We start from the raw sequence: 16359 nt of genomic DNA on the forward strand, positions 1-16359 counted from the left end.
CAATCCTCCGTGTTTCAAATTTAAACAGTGGCCCACCCTGACTTTGTCTTTTTCTACTTTAAAATGCATGTGTTTGTGATTACTCAGAATAATTCATAACTCATTTTATCATTATTATAACAAAAAAATATTATGAATGAACTGGCCAGCATAAGGGTCTGTGACATCTAATAAATTCTAAAAATGTGAAGGAAAAGTTAATGCAGTAAAATTACTTAAATAATGTCAATGAAGTGTAAATGAAATGAGATGGATACTTGCTGATTTGTGTACCTTTTGGCGTTTAATCAACCCTTATACTTAACATTTTAAACTGTAAGTTTTTGTTAAAAAGATTTTTGTACCTTTTGGATAGATTTTTCTTTTTGTCTATTTTGCAAAGTTACATATCTGCTTTACAGATTTTTTAAAATTTGGTGTTGCGACGGCGGGTAGAGGTCCTAAGAGGCCTTTCCTACTCCTCCGCCTAAATGTTCTGGTATAAAAGTAAACACCCACAATAAGCTATTTAGCTTATTGGGTTACCTGAGCTGACTGAAGGAACAGAAATTCAATAGTGCATTCTGTGATGAATTGCATGTATTTACAATAAAAAGGACATAATTGAATTGCTATATGATAAACCCGAAATAAAATTGTAGCTAAATTAATACATAATATAAAAGGATATCCTGTTAAAAAACTAACAAACCAGAAATAAACAAACATCTGTGGAAAACCACGACAATTAATAGAGTACAATATATAACCAAAATGCACGTACAGCAAGAAAGTAATTAATGAATTACCTTATGAAAGTAAATGAATCCATCATGAATAAAGTTATTAAATAATGACAATAATTATTTGAATTAAATATGTGAGGGCGATAAGAGGTTAAAATGTATGTGCCCGTTGAGGTGAATTAAACTTGTGTACTTGGCCTGGCCGGAGTCGCTCTGTTGTGACGATAGTAAGTGCACTTACGTGGTTGTGGTTATTCTTCTTTGGTTTTGACTGCTGCAGCTCTAAAAAATCCAATGATGGTCCCAATAAAGTAGAATAATTCATAGAAGGAAGTGAAAACTAGTCGCACAACGGGTGTTCAAACTAACCCCTTTTAGCCATATACGTATAATAATGTCCTCTGAGGTTATAGCGCGGCTACTCCCAGCCGCACGCACACCCCAACCACTCGTTTTCTCTTAACAGAATTCGCCCCCTCCCTTGCAATTGTTTACATAAAACTATATTCTTTTAATTTTAATTTTAATTTTGTTGTTTGGCCACAACATTCCGCCCACCAATTTTTGATTAAAAATTATCCTAACCGTTGAGAGGAGTTAGGGGAACCAATTTGGCCACCGGTCTCTTATAGATCCCTGAACCTGTTTTAATAGTGGCAACGCGGACTACACCGTCTTTGCCAGGATGAGTCTCAACAACCCTAGCCAATGGCCAAGTCCTTTGTGGAACATTGGGCTCTTCAACGATGACAAGATCATCAGCCTTTAAGTTAGCAGTATCCTTCGTCCATTTTTTGCGTTGCTGTAGCTGGTGGATGTATTCCGTTCTCCAACGATTCCAAAAGTGCTGCGCCTTTTGGCTTACTAGCTTCCAGCGTTGATGGAGGTTCTTGGTTTCTTGAATTCGCTCTTCGGGAGGTGCGGTGATGGGTTTGCCTATTAGAAAATGTCCTGGGGTGAGACATTCAACCGCTGCTGGGTCGGTTCCTAGTGATGACAAGGGTCTGGAATTCAGAATTCCTTCCACTCTGCAAAAAATGGTGGCCAGCTCCTCAAAGGTCAAAACACTTTCTCCAACAATTTTGTACAGAATTGACTTCGCAGATTTGATCCCTGCTTCCCATAATCCCCCGAAGTGTGGAGCTGAGGGAGGGTTGAAAGACCATTGTATCTCTTGCGGCACTGTTGTCCTTAGGATTTTGCCTTGTGCTTCACTCGATCTCAAGAGTCTCGTCAATTCCTTTATCCGATTTTCGGCACCTATGAAGTTAGTTCCACAGTCGGAGTAGACATGCATAGGTTTTCCTCTTCTCGCAATGAATCGTTCGAAAGCTGCCAGAAAAGCTTCTGTGGAACATGCTGAGACTACTTCTAAATGTACAGCCTTCGTACTCATGCAAATAAAGAGACATAAGTACGCCTTGCCAGTGTCTGCCTTCCTTCTCATCGATTCCCGAATGCGAAATGGTCCACCAAAATCTACACCTACATGATCAAATACCTTACCTTCCGCTAGTCGGTATGCTGGAAGATTACCCATGACAGGTACTTGAGGTGATCGTGAGGTTCTGTAACACTTGATGCATCGAAACACCCTTTGGCGGATTAACTTTCTTACTGATACAATCCAATATCTCCCTTGTACAATTGCTTGCAATGCGGTAGGCCCTATGTGTGCGTGTAAAATGTGATAATGGTCGATTAGTAGCGAAGCATAATGACTGAAATTCGGTATTAGGTATGGATGCTTGGCATCGAATGGCAGTTCTGCATCCTGAATACGACCGCCCACCCTGATTAGCCCTTCTTCATCTAGAAACGGGCGTAGTGAACGAAGAGCCTTTGACTTTGCCATCTGGATTTGATCCAGCTCATCCCCAGCTCGGTAGCAGCTTTGCGTGATTCTTATGCAGCGCTTGTTAGCTTCTCTAAATTCTAGGACAGAAATCGGACCTTTCCTTCTGCCTTGGTAGTTGATGAACCGCAAAGTGTAAGCCATACTGCGTACTAATTTATTGAATGATGAGAAACGTTGCATCCATGCAATAAATGGGTTCTCTTCTGCTACGATCAGCGTAGTAATCTCTGTGTCTTTTACTTCGGGGAGATCTTCTTTGAGTTCAGGTTGCACTATCGGCCAGTCGTTTTCTGAAGTGGAAAGCCATGCAGGACCCGCCCACCATAATGGATGGTGAGTGAGTTCATTGGGAAGTAAACCGCGAGAACTGCAGTCAGCTGGGTTGTCTTGAGACGCTACAAAGTTCCACTGGCTTCTAGTCGTGAGTTCTAATATTTCCATAACCCGATGCGCCACAAAAGTCTTGAGCAAATGTGGAGGATGTGACAGCCATGCTAAAACTACCTGCGAGTCAGTGAACAATGTAGCCCGTTGAATTCCAAGCTTAGTCATCACACTCTTACATGACTGGAGAAGACGAGCTAGTAGTAGTGCTCCACACAGTTCCAAACGGGGTATAGACATAGGCTTGATAGGCGCTAACTTCGTTTTGGCTCTGAGCACATGTACGTGGCACCCGGAAGTTGTAGTAGCATGCAAATATAGTACAGCGGAATAACCTCTTTGCGATGCGTCGCTGAAGCCGACTATCATGTATGAAACATCTTCAATTGAGGTAATGCAACGAGGGATCTTGATGTCTGATAAGGAACTGGTCTGTGCGAGAAATGTCTTCCACTTAGCACAGGTTGTGGGTGGACCGAGTTCATCCCAATCGCAGTTCGATTTCCACATTTCCTGTAAAATGACTTTGGCGTAGAAAATCACAGGAGATAGATATCCAAGGGGATCATACATTCTTGCAATGGCGGATAATATTGCCCTTTTGGTTGGATTCCATGGTGGAGGGCAAATTTTATAGGAAAAGATATCTTCCGAAGGATGCCACTGAATGCCCAACAATTTAACGCCTTGAATGTCTTCATCGGATAGCTGCACAGCGGAAACTCCAAGCTGAGAAGGCTCTAAGTTTTGCAGTAATTTAGGGCAGTTACTAGCCCACTTACTTAACTGAAAGCCACCTTTTGCCAGCAATGCAATAAGTTGGTCTTGCAGTTGGATGGCTTCTTCCATCTTGTTGGCTCCCGTCGCAATATCATCGACGTATATATCTTCCGAAAGCGCCTTCTTTGCTAAAGGGAATGATGCTCCTTCATCCGTGATAAGTTGGTGGATGGTTCTTTGGGCAAGAAATGGTGAAGCTGTTTCTCCATATGTGACTGTACACAGTTCGTATGTCTGGATCGCTTCGGCGGAAGTAGACCTCCACAATATATGTTGGAATTTCCTGTCCTTTGGATTAACAAGAATTTGTCGGTACATCTTAACGATGTCTGTAGTGAAGACTACTTGGTGTGTGCGAAAATTAGTAATAACCTCTCCAATATCCAGTTGAAGTTTTGGCCCTACATACATGTGATCATTTAACGACCCCTTTGCAGTCCTACAAGATGCGTCGAACACTACTCGCAGCTTCAGCTGACTGTTATTAAGTTTCAAAACAGCATGATGAGGTATTATGTAGGCTGAAGTATCGGCTGGAGCTACTCTCATGTGACCTAAGGATATGTAGTCGTCCATGAATCGGCGGTACTCCTTCTCCAATTGAAAATCCTTGGAGAACTTCTTCTCTAAGTTTAAAAAGCGGTTTAGAGCCTGCGCTGCTGGATTCTCGAGATCCACCATGGTTTCCTTCAGAGGTAATGATACTACATACCTACCGGACGGTAATCTGTAATGTGTGGAGGCGAAATGGTCTTCACAGAACTTCTCCTCTTTAGATAAGAGTTGGCGTGGTGGAACCTCTTCCACCTCCCAAAATTTTGTCAGAGCATCCTTTAGCTGTTTATCATCTTGAATGAGAAACACTGAAGTTTCCTGGGGTGAAGGAATATTTCTTACTGGACCTCCAATTATATATCCAAATATTGTTGGTATCAACCGAGGAACTTCATCACTAATCATAATGGGTCGTCCAGTAATTATATCGTAAAATAAATCACCACCTAACAGGAATTCTACTCGACCTGGATTCCAATACTCTGGATCAGCCAAAACATATTTCTGGAAACAAACCTGCGTCGACGACGGCAGGGCTACATGAGGAAGATCTCCTGTTATTCTTGGAACAACAATGGCTTCAGTTTTAAGTAGGAAAGAAAAGCTGGCATTACCAGTTGGGCGGAGTTTACAAGGAATCTTGCCTAGAATATTGTTCAAGGGTACTTGACCTATACCAGAAATATTGTCACCACATGGCTCTATTTGTAATCCAAGTTTCTGGACGCAGCTTTCAGTTATGAAGGAATGCTGACTTCCACTGTCTGTGACAATACGGATACTTTGAAATGTACCACTAATATCTTGGATGTCGATCAAGGCAGTACCTAATAAGACTTCACCGCGCTTGCTAAGGCTACCTAAGGCAATTTCACTCTGTGGGTCTGCAGCTGGCATAGTGCTACGAGGATGGTTCTCTCCGATGCTAGCTTGATGCAACCATGAGTGATGTGCTTGTCCACATGTCTGGCATCTCCTGGTGGAAGGGCAATTTTTACTTAAATGTTTTCTGGAAAGGCAATTTGTACATCCTGTCCAATCCTTTAAAGATGCGATTTTCTCTTCTGCGGACATCTTCCTAAATTGGTTGCATTGGTACAGCGTATGACTAACTTTACAAACTGGGCAATTAAAGTTTGGAGGCGTACCCTTAACATTACACTTCTGCTCCCTAAATCCGGATTGGCTAGATCGGTTGTCTACCAGGAATGAACTCTTTACTTTATTGCCCAAGGAGACTGGACGATTGGCGTTGTGATGTTGGACGACCTTAGGTAAACGTTCTTGCACAGGATCTTCAGTGGCCAGATCTTCTGACCTCCATTCGACCCGAAGAAAGTCGAGGATCTGCTGATAAGTAGGAAATTCAGTAGCAGTATGTTGTTTCTCGAAGGCTCTTCTAGTCTCTGGGTCCAAGCACCGGAGAACAAGATAAAATAAAATAAATTCTCCTGAATGGGGGATTTTCAGCTTCGCGAAGGACTCTACACTTTCGCCTACAGTCGACAATAGATTTTTTAATTCGCTAGCTGTGGGTCGCTTTCGAAAGGGTGTAAAGCTCAGCATTGACTTCAGATGGTTCGTTGCTAATCTCCGTTTATCGTTGTAGGTGTCATTCAGCAACTTCCATGCTTGTGCGTAATTTCGCTCTTCAAGTTCAATGCCCTGAATTAATACTAAAGCTGGACCTTTAAGGCATGAAACAAGGAAAAGAAACTTTTCCATATCAGAGACGCAAGCTTCATCGTGGACAATTGAGCGATAAGTATCACGGAACATAGGCCATGCTGCTTGAGATCCATCAAATTGTGGAAGATTGATCTGCGGCAATTTACTTCGCAAAGTGCGAGACTCATTATAAGATGCCGAAGGTTGAGTGGTATGGGCTGCGGTGGTAGGAAATCCAGGAGTGGGGTTCATATGATGTTCATAGATCGCAGAGGCTTCATAATAATATCTCTCAATGGCCTGTTGCAGTCCCCTTTCTTGTTGGGTAGGGAAGGTAGAGGTAAATTCCCAAGTTGTTATCAACTGTAGAAACCGATCCCATGATTCATTGAAGGAATCAAAATATGTGTCCAACTTCTTATACATTCCCTTAAACAAAAATAATTGAGACTCATCCGAGGCAATTAGGCGTCCTTGTTCAACAATCACCTTAATTTTGTGACCTAAACTCTGAAGTTTAGTCTTTAAAGAAGTAAATTCAGTTACCTGTTCCGGATTGAGGTTTTCCATTTTATTGAAGGGAGTAGAATAATCCCAAAATAGAAAATCCCAAACAACAAAAAAAAAAGAAACGGAAGAACGAATAAAAAAACAAGAAAACTAAACAACTGAGGAAAGGTAAAAATAAAATTAATCAATAAGCAAAATGTTAGGCCAGTAATATAATGCGCCAGAAAATAAAAGCATGAATTATAGCTTATATTAATGTTCAAGCCGTAGCTAGTAGGTTTGCAAATACATACATTATCCACAGAATAAGCTTCAAATTTTCTTAACAGAATCGTGTCCCTGTTCGGGCGCCAAAAAATGTTGCGACGGCGGGTAGAGGTCCTAAGAGGCCTTTCCTACTCCTCCGCCTAAATGTTCTGGTATAAAAGTAAACACCCACAATAAGCTATTTAGCTTATTGGGTTACCTGAGCTGACTGAAGGAACAGAAATTCAATAGTGCATTCTGTGATGAATTGCATGTATTTACAATAAAAAGGACATAATTGAATTGCTATATGATAAACCCGAAATAAAATTGTAGCTAAATTAATACATAATATAAAAGGATATCCTGTTAAAAAACTAACAAACCAGAAATAAACAAACATCTGTGGAAAACCACGACAATTAATAGAGTACAATATATAACCAAAATGCACGTACAGCAAGAAAGTAATTAATGAATTACCTTATGAAAGTAAATGAATCCATCATGAATAAAGTTATTAAATAATGACAATAATTATTTGAATTAAATATGTGAGGGCGATAAGAGGTTAAAATGTATGTGCCCGTTGAGGTGAATTAAACTTGTGTACTTGGCCTGGCCGGAGTCGCTCTGTTGTGACGACAGTAAGTGCACTTACGTGGTTGTGGTTATTCTTCTTTGGTTTTGACTGCTGCAGCTCTAAAAAATCCAATGATGGTCCCAATAAAGTAGAATAATTCATAGAAGGAAGTGAAAACTAGTCGCACAACGGGTGTTCAAACTAACCCCTTTTAGCCATATACGTATAATAATGTCCTCTGAGGTTATAGCGCGGCTACTCCCAGCCGCACGCACACCCCAACCACTCGTTTTCTCTTAACAGAATTCGCCCCCTCCCTTGCAATTGTTTACATAAAACTATATTCTTTTAATTTTAATTTTAATTTTGTTGTTTGGCCACAACATTTGGAATAAGCAATTCTATCATTATAACCTGATAAGGTGTTAAGTCGGAACCGTAACTGCCACTGGAGAAATCATTTTAAAGAATGATTATAGTTGCCATCCTCAATAACAATTTTTTTGAGAAAGCGTTTTGAATAAAATAGGAAGGTATTTGTACGTAAAAAGCAAAACTAAACTGCGATTTCAGTACTTCCTTTTAAGAGGAGTAAGAAAAATAAACAGCGATTACAGTACTTCTTCCTAAAAGGCAAAGAGGCAAAGATTTTGAATCGTACGACAATTCATTCATAATGTAAATAGGTTCGCCCATTGATAATTTTAACGATTGCAGTACTTCCTCTTAGTAGGTGTAAGAGCATGATGGCACATCACAGCCACGAAGAGGAGCTTTAACCACTTATTCGGGCTGAATTTTATCAAAATCGGACTAAGCGTTATAGAAATATTGGTAATAATAGTTTTAGAAAGGGCTTTACTTGGATGGGGCAAACTCCCCTCCTTATAAGGCACAGCGTCGAGACTTTTAAAGTACAAATCTGTACAAAATTTCGATTCGAATGACACTTCATTCATGAAAATCGGTTCACGCCTCGATAATTTGAAATGATTGCTATACTTCCTCTTAACAAGTGTAAGAGCAGATCGTCGCTTTATGTTACGTAGGGAAGCCCTAACCCTATCATCCCACCAGATTTTATCAAAATCGGGCCAAGATTTACAGAGAAATTAGAAATAATAATTTTAGAGGGGGCCTTACATAAAGGGGGCTAACCCCTCTCCCATTCGATGTACAGCGTCGTGACCCCCAAAAGGCACATCTACATAAAATTCCGAATCGAATGACACCTCATTCATGAAAATCGGTTCTCGCGTTTAGGCGCTACGCAGTTTACAAAAAAGGTAACAACAACAACAAGAAGAAGAAGAAGAAGAAGAAGAAGAAGAACAATTTTTGAAAGTGCCGTTTTTGCTCATTTTCAGCAACTTTTTTCTCGAAATCTGTTATATCTATGTTGTTGCAAAAAAATTACGGGCGTAAAGGAGGATTTGCCCTATATTTTAAAGAAAATTTGGGAATTTTATCTTTCATAGAAAAAGAGAAAAAAATTGTCAAAGTTGGGTGTTTTTCAACGTTACGCTTTTTCGTGCAGTTTTTGATGGTCAACCCTTATACAACTGTCCTACCGGACAGTTTTAATATAATTATTTTTATCAACAGTTATGATAATATAGTAGTTTAACGTTAAACTCCACAAATTTTACAATATCCTGAAGAAGGAAATATATTTACCGAAACGTTGGTATGAAGAAACAAAATTTGTCTTTGAATTTATATTGACCGTACCTCAATATTCCCCAAAATTAATAATAATAGTAATAGAAATAAAAATAATAATAATAAAGCACAAAAATGTATGATAGGAAGGTAGCAACTACAACTGAGGCGATTGTGAATTTCTTTTTTTACCTTTAAAAATAGAGCGGAAGTTAAGAGAGAATTAAATATCCGGTCAGTGAATGTAAATGTTTTTCTTATGGAAGGACCCAACACACCCAATCTGCAATAGCTTTACAATCGATATACAATAAATTTTATTAAGAACCACTTTTCCTCAAAACTAAAGCTATTGTTCAGTTTTCTTTTTTTCCAAAAGGAAATTCATATTTTCCATTGGAGTTTTCCCAGGAAGTATACACTTTGATAAAACAAAGAGCAATGGGTTTTTAGAAAATGGACTCCAAGATCGTCGACTGTTTGGCTTTTGATTTATTATTGTGGTGCCATCAGTGGGGATCTTCACAATAAGGTTTAGTTTGGAATTAGAGCTACCAATAGTGCGAAGTCCTGATACAATTTTGACGTCAATACGTCTTTAAATTTGCTATCCAAATATATGGAGGCAATCCAAAAAACCTAATGATAACAAAATCGGGGGATACAGTTTGGCATTATAGTTTCGAATCTATCGTCTACATTCAAAATTAAATTAGACCACTGGATAGCTAAAGGATCAAAATATTCATTACGATAAGCGAGGACTGTGACGCATCGCGCGCGGTGGAAGGGGAAGCGCCGCCATTTTGCTGCAACCATCATTTTGCTGCGTATCGAGATTTGCAATTAGTATAACTTTTGACTCGGAGAAGCTGCGATGTTCGTTTAAGTTTTAATCGTCAGCTGTCGTCACAATCTATCGATTGTATATAAAACATTAGTGTAAAATAGTGACAGTGAATATAATAAGGTGTTAGAATAAAAAAATATCAAAAATATATAATGTCGGCCTTTACGCGTCGAAAAACCAAAACCAAATGAAGAGATCGTCCACGGTTGGAAAGGTCTTCTCAAGAACAATCGAATGGTAATAATAAAACACCATATGACCGAGTCAAGCTGTGCCGGAAACGTAAAAGAATGAATGCGGCCGAGCGGATCAACTTGATTTCATCCTAAATAATTACATAAATAAAAATATTTTATATAAAAAAAGTATAACCCGTTACGTAAACGTATTCACGTACAACACACGGCCGTGGCCATGACACAGCCACACGTTAATTTTTTTTGGTAATCGCTTGGAAGTTTTTTACCACCATAGCAAAAAAAACTATTAGGGTAAAGTCGGGTGAGATGGCCAATCGGGAGAGATGGCCAACAGCCGAAATTTAACCGAAATGTCGTCTGACGGCGCTGCGTGACCTCTCAAGTGATGAACGTTCATGGCTGACTACAGTGAGTTCATTTTGGTCTGCGTCAAAGCGTTATTAATTTACTCAGAAAATAAAAACATTATCGCCTCAACAAAAAATTGGATGATAGATGCATATTTCGTGCTGCAGCGAATGTATGTGTCGAAATTTTAGTGTTGTTTTTTACATATTAGGAAAGTACAGTATACATTAATGAATCCTAACTTCTAAAACTGTCAAAAAGTACGCGTTGAGTTATGTTTATCATGTTGGCCATCTCTCTCTAGCATTCAGGACAGATGGCCGTACCAACAGTAGGGATAGATGGCCAATTATTTTTACTTTTCGTGACCGTAAATTACTAAATTAAGGATTTAGAATTGGCGAGGAATCGGTCAAATAAAAACAAGAACTCGTCTTTTTCGCCAACGTTTCGACAAATATATTGCCTTCTTCAGGGCCTGGATATTACAAATACAAAAATACAAACAATTTAGAGAATCAGTAACATAGAAAATCAGTTAACAAAATTAACAATTAACAAAAACGTTAAACACAAAACATTGGAAAAACCAAACTTTTGTAGCGGTATCCGTGTGTATTGTTTTATAGTGTTCCATTTTTTGGGCAATTATGTTGACTACTAATTTTGTATCTACGAGGGTCGTTTGAAAAGTCCGTGCAAAAATAAAAACTACTTAATTTTTTGGGGTAAACCTTTTTTATTTTTCAACATAGTCTCCTTTTAGGCTTATACCCTTCGTCCAACGCTGCTCTAGTTTGTTGATCCCTTCCGAATAATAGGATTTGTCCAAGTCTGAAAAATAGCCATTCGTTTCTGCAATCGCCTCCTCGTTTGAATAAAATCTTTTTCCCGCCAGCCATTTCTTCATATTGGGGAACAAATAGTAGTCCGGGGGAGCCAACTCTGGAGAATAGAGGGGATGCGAAACGAGTTGGAACCCTATTTCTATTAATTTTGCGACCACAACTGCTGAGGTGTGAGCTGGTGCGTTGTCGTGATGGAAAAGGACTTTTTTGTGGGCCAATCGTGGGCGTTTTTCTTGCAGCTCGGTTTTCAAACGGTCCAATAACGATGAATAATATGCACCTGTAATAGTTTTACCCTTTTCCAGATAGTCGATGAGGATTATTCCTTGCGAATCCCAAAAGACAGTCGCCATAATCTTTCCGGCCGAAGGAACGGTCTTCTCCTTTTTTGGCGCAGATTCCCCCTTGGTAACCCATTGTTTAGATTGTTCTTTGGTCTCAGGAGTGTAGTGATGTATCCATGTTTCATCCACAGTGACGAAACGACGCTTAAAGTCCTGCGGATTCTTCTGGAACAACTGCAAACCGTCCTTGCAACACTTCACACGATTTCTTTTTTGGTCAAGCGTGAGCAATCGCGGCACCCATCTTGCGGATAGCTTTGTCATGTCTAAATGTTGATGCAAAATATTATGTACCCGTTCATTCGAGATGCCCACAGCACTAGCAATCTCACGCACCTTCACTCTTCTGTCATCCATCACCATATCATGGATTTTATCAATGATTTCTGGAGTAGTAACCTCAACAGGGCGTCCAGAACGTTCAGCGTCACTTGTGCCCATATGGCCACTACGAAAATTTTGAAACCACTTATAAACTGTTCTAATCGAAGGTGCAGAGTTACCATAATGTTTATCAAGCTTCTCTTTAGTCTCCTGAGGCGTTTTGCCTTTCATAAAGTAGTGTTTAATCAACACACGAAATTCTTTTTCGTCCATTTTTTGAAAATCACTCGACTTCCTCGATTCAAACGAATGCCAAACACAAAGAAATAGACCGATCTGGCTGAAACTTGGTGTGTGTTCTTCCAAGAGATGCTACTAACTAAACATAACCTCGATACGCGTCAGTGGTGCTATCTCTCTGACTTTGCACGGACTTTTCAAACGACCCTCGTATATAAGGGTTCGTAAGGGTTTTTGGTTCTTCCGATGTTTTGTGTTTAACGTTTTTGTATTGAATGAAATTTCCCAGTATCTACTGTATTTACTCTTTTGTCAAAGTTTAACACTGTAATTAGCCTATTGTATCTGTCCCATCTCTTTATAGTCATTACCGAAATACCGAAAAAATTTTATAAAATAAATAAAAATATATATTTATTATTGAAAATATTAAAAAAAGTAAATATTAAGTAACCATTCATTTTTTTTCTGTTATTTTTACGTTTTACTAGTGCAATTTCATTTACAATATGTGGCCATCTCTCCCAAGTTACATTGGCCAACTCACCCAACCCAGTGGGGATAGATGGCCAATTGCTATTTTTTTTTTGTAAGAATAAAAAAATGTTTCCCTTAGCATTTTTTCTGAAACATTTCCTTATCTTATGTTTGTGAGCGTATGAGGTTTCCAAAAATAATAATAAAGTAAGCCTAGCCCTTACCAAAAATTTGCAGGCACCCTCCAAATAAAATGGTGGCCATCTCACCCTACTTTTCCCTACCAATTTCTGTCATTATTTCATAAGCATTGTAAGTATTAAACTGATTGGTTACAACAGTGTTTTTTTTTTAGCTGAAATATTTATGTTTGGGTATTCCTTAGCTAACAAAAGGAAAAGAAATGATTAATTTAAAAAGAAGAATAAGGAAAATAACAGGTAACAATTACTAAAGGTGTTTATATAGAAAGATATCTCTTGCATAAAACTTTTGCAAAGTATTTAAAGGCGTTTAGAAACTAGAGTGAAGCCAAGCGGAAAGAATAGATCTGAGCGGTAAACAATGGCACCTCGGCACAAGGAGCTGACAATTGTCAGCTTAATGCATATTCCAGCGGCGTCTTAACTAGAACACCAGACTGCCGCATCTTCCTTTAGGATTAAGATTAAAGCCTCCAGGGAATATTCTACAGCCTGCACACAGACAATGGCCTCTTTTCAGTATAACCTACTTGCCTCATATAAAACAAAAAATTCAGGGTAGGTAAATAGACGGCCGACCATGTTAAACACCCTAATAACCAACACCTGGGTATTTAAAACTTGAATTTTCATTCACATTGTTAACATGAGCTTGGGTTTTATTTTCTATTACGCTACGAATCTTTTGGTTGTAAAGTTGACAATTATTTTAGCTACAACATGAAATACATCCATTTAAAATGCACCAATCGCTAATATTTTTTTAGGAAAGCGGGAATCCGGAAAAACCCATGAAGTAAACTATGTTTTTTTTAGTCTAGTTTTCAAATTTTTCACCCCCGATGCTGTACCTTCATTTTTGGCGGAATTACGGCCAAAAACCTGACAATGATTATGAAAACTACATAAAACATTGTGAAAAATGACGTTGGCTCCATTTCGATATTTGTCGAGATATTTAAGATCAAAGTTACAATTTTTTATCTAGTCGTGATCGGTTTTCAATATTAATTTTCCACCAGAAAGACACGTTTTGGGGAGGTCCTCTGGCTGCAAAAAATGTTATTTGTAACGCAAAGAAAAAAAAAAATGGATAATAATTGAAGATTTTAAAGAATGTAGTGTAATTTAATGGTTACTTAAAACATTGGAAAGGCTTTTAGACAGATATATTAGGGATGAAATCCTTGGGATTCATCCCCTTAGTGATCGTCAATATGCCTATCAGGCGGGCAAGTCGGTTAATCTTGCTCTGGACGATCTCAATAGGCTGCTCCAAAAGTCCTTAGAGGACAAGGAAATTGCAATAGCCGGTTTTCTCGACATAGAGGGGGCCTGTAACAATGTCTCGGCTATGTCTTTGATTGATGCTCTGTCAAGGAGAGGTCTAGCGCCAACAATTTGTCAGTGGATCAAGTCTAATTTATTAGGCCGAATTGTTATGGCCACATTAGAGAACTGTTCGGTAGAGGTCAGAGTGGCTAGAGGCTGCCCGCAAGGGGGTGTTTTGTCACCTCTTCTGTGGACGCTTCTGGTCGACGACCTCTTAGTGAAACTGTCGGCGGAGAGCTTCTACTGCCTAGGCTTTGCAGATGACCTGGCAGTGGTTGTTAAAGGGCGTTTCGCTAATACGGTTTCGGAGCGCATGCAGAGAGCGCTTAATATTGTGGATAGATGGAGTAGGGCGGAAGGTCTCTCCATCAATCCGCATAAGACTAGGGTTGTCCCTTTCACAAGGAGGAAGAATCTGGGTGGATTGGAGCAACCAATTTTGGGGAGAGTTACTATCCCCTTGTCCATGGAGGCCAAGTATCTTGGAGTTATCTTCGATAAAAGGCTCACATGGAATTCACACCTAAATATGATTTCCCACAAGGCTAAGGTTTCCTTAGGATACTGCAAAAGGCTGTGTGGGAAAAGTTGGGGTTTGAGCCCTAAGATGACACTCTGGATTTACAAGAGTGTAATAAGACCCATGGTGTCACACGGGGCGGTAGCGTGGTGGGCGAAAACCTTGCAGGTGGGTGGAGTCCGAGCACTAAGTGGTATTCAAAGGCTGGCTTGCCTGAGTGTTACTGGTGCCATGAGGACTTCCCCTACTGCGGCCTTGGAGGTTTTATTAAATTTGCCCCCTTTGCACATATATATTCAAGGCGTTGTAAAGGCCGTTGTCATTAGGCTTATGATAGGACAAGCTCCCATTACCGTCAGGCATTGAGGAGCGTATCAAGAGTTGTACGAGGAGCTGGAGGCCGACCCAATTCTGGGCCTGCCTTCGGACTTTATGACTCCCAAATATAACTTCGACAAGCCTTTCAAAGTCTGTATTGGGGACCGGGAGGCTTGGACACGAGGACCCCCAGTTGAGGGAGATTCGATATGGTACACGGATGGCTCCAAGACGGAGGAGGGTGTGGGAGCGGGAGTGTACGGGGCGAAACCGAAATATAGCTTTTCGGTTAGCCTAGGAAAACTAGCTACAGTTTTTCAGGCTGAGCTAGCTGCAATTAGGTTCTGTGCTGCCGAGATTAAAGGGCGAGGAATTATTAATTCCAAGGTCGTAATTTTCTCGGATAGTCAGGCTGCTCAACGGGCAATTAGTTCCTACCAGGTCAACTCAAGGCTGGTTTGGGACTGTCTGGGTGCCCTGAAGGAAATTAGTGACCAAAATAAGGTCTTTCTGGTCTGGGTACCTGGTCATTCAGGACATAAAGGAAACGAAGCGGCAGATTTATTGGCCCGGGAAGGCTCTGCGGGACGCTTCGTTGGCCCGGAGCCCTGTTTTGGGGTTCCGAAGTGTGTTAAGGCTGCGACCATTAACTTATGGGTGCAGAGTAGGTCTCAGGAGTGGTGGCTTGCCACCACTGGGCAGAGACAGGCGAAGGAGTTTATTAAAGGCTATTCGCCGAGGCTGACTGCAGAATTAATCCGTCAAGGCCGTGGGGCTATAAGGATGATTGTAGGCCTATTAACTGGCCACTGTAGGCTCAGGAAACACATGCATCGCATGGGCCTGGCAGATGATAGCCTATGTAGGTTCTGTCAGGAAGAGGAGGAAACGGCACTGCACGTGTTGTGTCAGTTTGAGGGGCTCGTGTGGCTAAGGATGTTACTTCTCGGGGAGGAAAAGCCAAGCCTGTGAGCTTTACCCAAGAGTCGCTCTCCAGCATTAAGAGTCTGATTAAAAGGACAGGTCTGGAGGGTGAGCTTTAAAGTGAGGGGAGCCACAATAGATCCAAAGGGGTCGCGGTGGCGTAGGCCTTGAGGCCGCCCTAGTCTAATCTAATCTAATCTAATTTAATGGTTGTGGGTGAATCAGGATAAATTTGTTTTATCATCAAATAAAAGCAACCATCGCATCATGATAATGTACCCCGTATGCAAGGTCAGAATATCTTGCCAGGTCTAGTGGTCAAGAGTGTGGCTTTGTAAGTGGGAGATTCCCAGTTCGAATCCCGCGCATGCAGTCATTCATAATACTTAATACATCATAACACTTTTTTTTTTTAAAATAAAATATAGACATTCGTAGGATTCGAACTGGGGATCTCCCA

At 40.2% G+C, this 16359-nt stretch overlaps 2 protein-coding genes across 3 annotated transcripts in view; both read right to left on the reverse strand.

The window, feature by feature from the left end:
• LOC141461765 (TWiK family of potassium channels protein 7-like) overlaps positions 1–16359 on the reverse strand; it is a 224632-nt gene that overhangs the window by 165161 nt on the left and 43112 nt on the right. The window lies entirely within an intron of this gene.
• Positions 1306–6540, reverse strand: LOC141461965 (uncharacterized). The gene has a single exon (XM_074143467.1). It carries the CDS (start codon positions 6538–6540, stop codon positions 1306–1308), a length of 5235 nt encoding a protein of 1744 aa, XP_073999568.1.

Source organism: Rhodnius prolixus, unplaced genomic scaffold (assembly GCF_049639745.1).
Source record: "Rhodnius prolixus isolate KJV_2025 unplaced genomic scaffold, Rpr scaffold_12, whole genome shotgun sequence".
Classification (NCBI taxonomy): domain Eukaryota; kingdom Metazoa; phylum Arthropoda; class Insecta; order Hemiptera; family Reduviidae; genus Rhodnius; species Rhodnius prolixus.